We start from the raw sequence: 9,646 nt of genomic DNA on the forward strand, positions 1-9,646 counted from the left end.
GCTCGAACCCACGAACTGTGAGATCATGACCTGAGCCGAAGTCGGATGCTTAACCGACTGAGCCACCCAGGCACCCCTATATTTTTGTAAATAGAGAAAATGTGTGGAATTCTTAGGAATCAGGGTACAGACCACTGTGCCAGTGGATCTTTCTCGAAGATCAGAGCTCACAAATATGCCTCTGCCCAGCACTGTAGTTCTGGGCTTTGTCACAGTTTGGGCCACAGAGATATCAGATACTGGCTAAGGGCCCCCTGTGTGGCTCCGTCAGTGAAGCATCTGACTCTTCCTTCATCTCCAGGTCGTGAGTTCAAGTCTTGTATTGGGCTCTGTGCTGCATGTGGAGCCTACTCAGAAAAAAAAGGGATTGGCTAAGAGTTCCCAGATGGTTCGGAACCTGCATCCTTTCTCTTACAGCCTTGCATGTTTGTGGTATATATTAATGTATGAACTGTGTTGGGTAGGAGTCCAAAAAAAGTGACAATTTACCAAAACGTTCTCAATTTTTAAAAAGTAAAATAGCCTAACGCTAAGCAGTCTCATCTGGTCTTCACAAAAATCTGTTCGCTGGGGCATTCAGAGCATAACTGTTTTTTCTCATGTTCAGCTAATAGATTTCTGGTTGAACCTTTGTTATCTTTTGGAGTAGACAGAAGGAGCTCTCCATGGAGCGTCTGATTATTTTGCTGAGTGTGCGGAGAGTCCACTTCCTCCCAATGCGAAGTGCAAGAGAAATACTCTGAAAGAAATGTAGGTCCCACAAATTTTCTTTTTCTCCTTTTTGACTGTGTATATGGATACATGACACAAAGCCTAGAATTCCACAAGAGTTTGTGGAAACTAATTACAAGACCCCGTCTGGCACCAGCTTTACCCTAAGTTCCGTGCTTGTTCTTCTGCCTTCCTGACTGTCTGCTGCTTTCTGGACAATGGGGAGCAAGTCCTTGCTTCACAGGTGTGTTGCAAGGAGTAATTAATTACAAGCACTTTGAAGATGAAACACACCTGTTTGGTGGTGTGTTTCATACAACCTTCTGAGTGACTACAGGTCGATCTAAAAAAAAAAAAAAAATACATTCCTTTCCTAAAATGCAGGTTCTCATTCTAATATAATTATGATAATCCTCAAGCCCTGATTAGGAACAATAAGAACGTGTGTGTGTGTGTGTGTGTGTGTGTTTCCAGACTAAGGCTTAGCCAAACTAAATATTTCAGTTTCAGTGTTTTGAGTTTGGTTTGGAGGTTTAAGAAATTTCCTACTATTCACCAGCCTGAAAATCTGTGTTGAAGTCAAGTCTCTAGTCTTTCAATTCTTCCCCTGCATTGCTATCCTGTTCCTCAAAGTGAATTTTACAAAGTGAGTGAGTTTGCATTGTCTTTTATGTGTGCTGTAGAAAAAGTGTGTGTATGTATGTGTGTGTGTATAAGCACATTCTTGCATATAAACACACACATATCCTGTAATTTGGATGTATCTGAGCATTTGCTTCTGGAGAAAATGTCAACATATCAAATTTAGGCAGTATTGACCCTTGACATCTGAAATGAATATTTGTCTGCTTTAATTAAAATAGATCCATCATAACTCAAGTATAACTACAGTGTAACCCAGTGATCAATAAGCAAGGCCTGTTCTCATATGTCCTAATAACTAATCCTAGTGTGTTGGAAAATGTGAAGGCTATTGCTTGATGCAGTCTGAATTTAAACATCACGCTCAGGGACTTTTCTGGATTTGCCAGGGAAGTAAGGGAGAAGGAAGGGTAGCCCAGGCTCCTTGTCCACGGATAGGCAATGTGACAAGGGCATTTGTAGGGCACCATGTCATTGCAGCTTTATAAAACAAAACAAAAAATCTTTCTTTGTTTTAGTGTGAGAAGAACTGAAACAAAAAGCAGCATTGTGGGCAAATCACAAAGCAGCCTGGACACTGGGGGGACAGCTAGTGACCCAGTGATTGCGGAGATGACGAGGAGGAGGGGTAACAGTCAGGTTTCAGCCAGTCCCCTGTCAGAGTCCACGGGACAAGCAATTATATAAAGGCAGCTGAGAGCCACTGGGGGCTTCCTGTTCAAAAGCTGGAAAATGTTCATCAGACCCCGCCAGGAGACACCAGCAGCCAGCAAAAACCTCATTGTGGGGAGTGGTCAGAGACAGGGCTTCTAGGCAGGAGCCCCGTCTGTAGCTGTGAGTCAGCATCACCAGGTCCAAAACAAAGTCCACAAGGGGCCAGAGCACAACAGAAACGCAGGAACCTCGGCTCTGCGGAAGACATCGACCACCACAAGAGAGTTTCTCTTGGAAGTGATCGATTAGTCCCAAGAGAAATAATAGTTGAAAAAAGCAAAGCTGTCAGGGTTTTGCCAAAGCTGTCGGATCCGGGGTTACTTTTGAAACAAGGTTTGGCAAAAACGGCATCTAATGAAGAGTTGCATGTTTTGGAAAATCTCTCCTCCGGACGTCTTACGAAAAATAAGCCAGGGCAGGCACAGCAAACCGGCTCAGCCACAAACACTGAAAGATTATCTGCAATCCAGGGCAGCCCAGCCAAGAAAAGAAAGAAGCATGAAAGAGGCCACTAACTTACTAAAGAGGATTGCAAAGATGTAGTTAGGGCTCTAGTGGCTAAAGGTGTGGAAAGAGAGGGGTGTATGTAGATGCTGTGATTTTAAAGGAATTAGAATGATTATTTTATACTGAAAATATTTATCTGTGTTAGGGTTAGTTTTCAATGCATTCATCTTCAGGAGGCTATAGGCTTTTTCTACCAACATTGCTACTTTCTCATGCTTTATAACTGTCTTCAGAAAATTATTTTTGTGATAAATGGCCATTCACCTTGTCAAGGATGATCCCATTCTTCAAGGACTTGCATGAAGAAACCAGCCATGTGTCTTCTTGGCCCATCACTGTGCACACTGTATGATGGCCTCCGTGAAGGCAGTGCCATAGTACAATTTCTAGGGGTACAATTTCTCTTCCTGTTCCTCAGCCTGAGTTGGACAGAAGTGAAGGAACAGGCTAGTGGTCTTCAGTATCTGGTTCTGGGCCCAGCATCACTGTCTGGAAGTGTGTTAGAAAGGCACATCTTGGGCCCCACCCCCGGCCTACTGAATGAGAAACCCTGGGCAATTCTGAAACATGCTCGAGTTTGAGAGCCACTGGACTAATTGGAGACTCCCTAGTGTTTCTTTCCTCAATACTGGCTGCCATGGCCTCTGGGTTCAGCATATGAGCAGCTCTGCTCCCAAGTTCTCTACAGCATGGTGGCCACTGCACCCATGAAACTGTTACCTACCCTAAGAATTACTAGAAGGTTATGGCTAATTTGACCCTGCATTAGAGGAAGAGAGCAGAGGGACAGGCTTCCTCTTGCTTGTAGCTTAGGCATCTGTCCCTGCGCTTGCCCCCTCCTCTAAGATTTTGGTTAGGTTCAGGAAGGATTCGAACCCAAGGGGAACTCAGTGGCCAGAGTTTCCAGTTTCCCATTTGGAAGGCATCACTGACAGTTTCAGTTTCAAAACAGGAGCCTTCCATTTGCACTATCACCCACTAATGTCTCCAGTGGGCTTGCTGAAATGTCAGAGTGAATCATTGCAATGACTTATTTTGGATGGACACCTACTAAAGATTTTCTTAACCCAGTTTCATTCTAAATAGAGGAAAAAAACATATTCACAGGCCACCCATCAAATACGTCTTTTTTTCTATTCAACATTGTGTGGTCCTTTGAAGTAGCACCTCCCTAGTAACAAGGAAAATCAAGTATATTCCTAGAATGTTGGAGTTAGCAGAAAAATAACCCAGAAAAAGCCCAGAGTAATAAAAGAATATGGAAACAGACACAGTGTTGGTGTACATGCTTAAGACTAAGTATGGTTACTCCTAGCTCATTCTATAGTTCCCAATGTCTCCTTTCCCACTTGTGTTATAGAGTAAAACTCATTAAGAGGCAGCCATATTTCATGGCACCATCTTGGGTCATGAAGTTCAGTGTTGATCACTACACCTGGCCCTGAATGTAGATCCTATTCCTTTGATGTTCCTCACCCGCCTAGAAACTTGTCCCCTTTGTGTGATCCAGCCTCATGACCTTCACTCACCAGGACCGTGGCCCTGTCCACTGGTGTCCTTTCCTCTTCCCACTCCTAGGTTTTCTTCTTTAGCCAATTGCAAACAAAGCATTCTATGGGAGAAGACGGAACCTAACAGAATACTAATCAGAGTGGAGCAGACTGTGTTCATCCCTTTGGGGTAGACTGCACAAGATTCAGTCTCCATGGTTGTTGGGGGGCAGGGGCTCTGCTTTTAAAGGGACAGCAATTCTAGGCATGCTCTTCACTGAAGACAGAAGCATAGTGTGTCCTTGAATCTTCTTAAACAGAATCACTGGAACGGTTTCAACAGGGCACAAGTAGTAACCCCGTGACTGGCCAAGAGACAATAAGCTCCCTGGAGAAGAGTCTAGAATAAAAAAAAGACAACCATTTCAGAACACTGGCTGCGCCTAATGCACACCTAGAAGGAGATGTTTGAAATGGAGGCAGCAGAGAAAAGCTTTTAATTGAAAAGTTTTTATTTCATTTGTTAATGGGGTAAAGTGAATACTTGTGATTTAGTGATTTTCTTTTCAAGAAAAGCCTTGGCTTTAGGGTTTGGTATATTTGTGGAAATAACAATTACTGTGACCTGAGAGGGAAAACAGCACCTTGGGCTGTAGACTGACTGGTCTTTCTCACAGCCCACATGTACATGGGATTTTCACAGGGTTGATGGAAGGAACAGCTCTCCGTTCCACATTATGGCACGTGTTGAAGGAATTTTGCCTCTAAGCATTTTTCTTCCACATGTCTGAAACACCCCCAATCTCTTCTTACTTGAGTGGTTGTGTGATTCTTTGGATGTTTGGAAATACAAAAGGGAAGATGGCTGCCAAGTTTTACTGGTGCTTATTAGCTGGGAAATGTAGAATTCTCTACTCCTGGGAGTGGGGTGTGTGTTGACGTTCTTGATAATCTTATTAATTCAGCATCTGAAAATCTGAGAGCTTGTCAGTGTTCTTAATCAAAAAGAACAAGTTCTTCAACTACTTACTTAGTAACCCACAATAAAATTATTTTCAAGTCTCTGTAATTCTGATGTTTGGGAGAAATGTGGATCCACTCAGTTAATGTTAACAATTTGAACACCCTAACTTTCTCAGTGTCATCATGGCTTCTAAGTCACATCGCTGTGCTTTCAGATGGCTTTTTTTTTTTTTTTACTGTTTTACTAGATTGACATTGGATTTTGTGTTGTTTTCTTAATGTCCATAAACAAGAAACGTCAGAGAATAGTCAGTGTGATTTTTCTGACACACTATTTTTCCTTTGCCTCTGGAGGTTAGCTCTCATCTAAATATGCATATAAATTGTTAAATGAAAGGGGGCAACCATTTGGGGAGACAGGAGTGAGTGCTGCAGGGTTTTTGTTTACTTATGTTAATATTAAAGAAGTAAGAAAATGTATTTTTTATGACAAGTATCATTAAACTCTAGGTTTTTTTAATGTTTATTTTGAGAGAGAGAGAGAGAGTGTGTACATGAGCAAGCGTGAGCTAGGGAGGAGCAGAGGGAGTGAAAGAGAGAATCTCAGTCAAGTTCTATGCCCAGCACAGAGCCTGATGCAGGGCTCCATCTCACACTTGTGGGATCATGACCTGAGCCGAAACCAAGAGTTGGACACTCAACCTACTGAGCCATCCAGCCTCCCCTCTAGTTTGATCTATGGAGACTCCAGCTTGTTTGTGAATTAGATATCTCAAAATAGGTCTTAGAGACAACAATGGGATCACAGTCAATTGTTTCTGGTGTCATGTTTGGATTTGAGCATGAGTTGTGCATCTCACAGCCTTTGATTTTAGGAAAGGCTTGGTGAGGGCAGAGCACAGAAGGGAAGAAAAGCTCTGTGCCCAAGGGAATGGCCTGGGATCACAGTGCTGCTATTCCCAGTTTCCTTGAATTCCTTCTTGGCAGGCCCCACCGTACTATTTCCACAAAATTTTAGTGAGTGGCCTTCCTTTTGACTTAACAAATGACTTTCCTAAGAGCCAAAAAGTCTCTCTTTAGTGTTCTGTGACTTGAATATGGAAATCATTTTAATTTCTTCTTTTCTGTTATGAGAAAATTTCCATGCTTTGTTAAGATTAACTAGAGTTCACTTGTTACTGAAACACTAATGAATTGAAGTATAGTGGAGCAAGTAAAAAATCAGAATTAAGCTGATTTCCGTTAAATAGTTTAAAATCTTACTTAAGCACAAAGTAAATTAAGCATTGTAAAATGAAGTTAATGCAGATAATTACTCAGGACAGAAGTCTAACTGTATCATTGGCATTACAGTTTAATGATATAATTAAATTCTCAGAAATCTGCACAACTCCTTCTAATTTGCTTTCTATATTTATTTAACAAGATGAGGAACAAATATATGTCAATGTGTGCGCTTAACAGAGGGGACTTGAGTGGATGAAGTTATTACCTTTAATTGTTGAGAACTGCTCAGTACTGTATGTTTGTCACATTCAATACATTTTATTAGGTAGTATATTACCATGAATTACTTTATTATTGTCATTAGAGTTACTTATCAAAAACCTTGATTCTGTAAACAAAAATCAATAAGACCATATATATGACCCCAAGCATCTGATCAGGTGGCTGTAGGTGTGGATTTTACAGGATAGTTTTCTTTAGTCCAGTTAGAAAGCCAGACACCGCAGTAATCACCAGAGAAACTCTTTTTCTCCATCCCCCGTATCCTGTCATTTCTTTTGTTGAAACTGTATAAATAGTTTAAATAGTTGTATGTGTCTGAAAGTACATGGGTAAAAGAAGTGTGTAGAGGAAATGAACTTGCTTTATGAATAAAAAGTAAAATTGTTTTAAAAAAATTAGTGTGTATCACTTTTCTTCAAAAAAAGCAAGCCCCGAGGAATATACATCCTAAATGCCCTTTCCTGAACATGCTATTTAAAGTTATATTCTGTTAGAGTCTCCTTCCTCCTTGAAGCAACCCTGAGGTTTCGAACACTGTGTTGAAATAATCCAAGGAGCTCTGCTCCCAAGCCACTGGTTCTAAAGATGTAGGTTTGGAAAACCCTGTGTGGCGTGTTGTGATTAAATGGGCCCCTAAGATTTTGGGGTGGTCTTTACAATGCAAATATGTTCCCACTTCTCCCAGTAGTGAGCTAAGATAGATCCCTCTTGTGAGAGGTTAAAGTATGCGACCTTGACTCTCTTCCAGAGAATCTTGACATCTCCCAAGTGGATTGGTTTCCATTTTCTAAGCGTATCTAGTCCTTGTGCATCACTGAATGAAGTCCTGGACTAGCTCTTCTCTAACTGCCTTTTATGACAGGATCCCAGGACTCTCTGATTGCCTGTATACGCATCTCCCCTCAGATCTGTACATAATCTTTCCAAGGCATTTCAATCTGAGTTTGGAATAATACATTTGGATAGCTGTGCATGAAATGCTGAGAACCACCGCGGCCGATAAAGCAAAGCACCTTTCTTAGTATTTTGCTGGTGCCAGCATGCTGGCCGCCCTCGCCCACGGGCCTCTGACCTGGCCAGGACCTGGGGTCCGGCTGGTGATCCGGAGACTCTAGATGGTGTGGTGCTCCCAGCTGCAACCCTGGGTTCAGGTTGCTGCTTTGCCACTAGTTGGTTTGTGTGCTTTGCGACAAAGTTAGCGAACCTCCCAGGCCTCAGTTTCTCCCTTTGTCAAATAAAATGATCTCTAATAGTCTAAGTGCCACACTTAAGGTAAACATGCCACTCCGATGTGTTAATTTCTGCACCCATTTAAAAACAGGTTCCTTGTACTGGCCACACATTGGGATTACTGAGTAGCTTCCAGTTACAATACGAATCCTTGCAATTTGGCCTGAGTATTGGCAGTTTTAAAAGCTCCTCAAATAACTGATTCTCAGGAGGAGCCATAGTAAAGAATTATTGTTTTAAAATGTAGGGTGTGTGTAGGTTTAAATGCTGGATGTTAAAAGAGGCAGGGTGTGTTCTGAGCGGAATATTCTTTAAATGAGGGGCTTTCTGCAGGTCTGAAAGTGTACTTGCTTTCAAATGAATGAGAAAGTCTTGCTAGAGGTTTGTCAATTTTGTTTATTTTTTCTTGGTGACTAGGTGCACATTTTAATCATACAAAGAGATGTGTCGTGTCTTCTCCGTAAAGCCATGTTCGTAATGCTGCTTTAGACCCAACACATCAGAGCAACTTCATCTGTGCCAAAACTGAGAAATTGTTGCCCTCATACAGCAGATGAGGTTTTAAAGCACCTAAATAATTGTCTAGGGTTTGCCTTTGATCCATGATCATTAATATCACTAATAAGCTCTCGAAAAGTGCGTGTGAATCTCAAGTTCACATTTGGCAGGGCAGTGGAAGAATGAACGCTTTTAAAATAGTTTGGCTCAGAAAGCACATCTGAAATAACCCTGTGGGAAAATCAGGAGAATTTCTCATCCTCCAAAGGATTACCTAGGATGATATGCTGACCTTGTATTTTAAGTTCAGTTACATTTCTTAAAACCTCATTCATTACCCCGCCTGATTTATTTTAGTGGGTAAAGTAGCTGTGGGAGGGGACTCTGGTGATATACAGTTTTCATGTTTGCCTTTTGTTTTCTCCACAGTTCCCAAAAGATCAGAGCATACGCATATATTTCTTTAAAACATACACACAGGCCAGCTTCCTCAAGATTTAGCACAACTTTTCTCTCAGAAATTCGAGCTGAAGATTGTCTCCTCTTCAGGCTTCTAAAGCGATCCAGCCCCAAAAGGCTGAGTGTGCACAGGGTGAGCAGAGCACTGACCTCCACCAGGGAGAGGTCAGTTCAGCACACAGGACTCAAAAGGGAGGAAGAAAAAGCCACTCCTCAGCAGGGAGTTTGACTTGCTTTAGGGCAGAAGAGATTTTATAAATAAGTTCCCAGTCTCCCACGCCCTCTCACCGGCTCTTCTATTACTAGTCCTGTCTCTGCGCTTAGAGACACACACACACACACACACACACACACACACACACACACACACACGTGCTTGCACACAGCACACATAGACACAACTCTTACCTCCACTTGCTGCCTCACATTCCTATCTCCACCTGCCCTGGGACCTGTAGGTTGGACGGGCAGACCCTTCTCTAGAGGAGGCAGGTGATGGATTGACTGGGAATTTTTCTAAGCCCAGTGGCTCTGAAGGCCTTTTCTCTTCCTCCTTAACACGCCCAGCTGGTGAGAAGCATGCAGAGGGCTCTTTCCCAAACCCACTGTGGGTGCCTGGGAGGATGAACACCTGCCCATCCATTCCATTTATCAGGGGGAGAAGGTGAAATAGTGAATTAGGGCGACCTCCAGCCTTGACATGGCGGGCTGGGTGTTTGGGCCGTGTCTCAGTAGGAGGAGCCTCAAAGGCCCTTCCGTAAGATGCCAGAATGAATCGAGGCTTGTGAAACAACAGCACCACTTGGATCTGTATGTTACCCCTTTAAAATGGCTTCTGGTGAGCCTTTTCCCAGTGCCTTGTGCTCAGCCTGGTGACCATCAGAGTGGAGGTTGCATGGGCAGAGCCTGTGACATCTAGAGAT

General features: G+C 42.6%; 1 protein-coding gene across 1 annotated transcript in view; it reads left to right on the plus strand.

Moving 5' to 3' along the window:
- LOC120226560 (SLX4 interacting protein) overlaps positions 1 to 5,555 on the plus strand; it is a 189,725-nt gene extending 184,170 nt beyond the window's left edge. Inside the window, 3 exon segments of the mRNA XM_039224733.1 lie at positions 650 to 750; positions 1,872 to 2,029; positions 2,032 to 5,555. Of these exon segments, the coding sequence (XP_039080664.1) occupies positions 650 to 750; positions 1,872 to 2,029; positions 2,032 to 2,582 (810 nt within the window). The 3' untranslated portion in view covers positions 2,583 to 5,555.
- The last annotated feature ends 4,091 nt before the right edge of the window (positions 5,556 to 9,646 follow it).

Source organism: Hyaena hyaena, unplaced genomic scaffold, assembly GCF_003009895.1.
Source record: "Hyaena hyaena isolate Hyena2069 unplaced genomic scaffold, ASM300989v1 scaffold_16, whole genome shotgun sequence".
In the NCBI taxonomy this organism is placed as follows: Eukaryota; Metazoa; Chordata; class Mammalia; order Carnivora; family Hyaenidae; genus Hyaena; species Hyaena hyaena.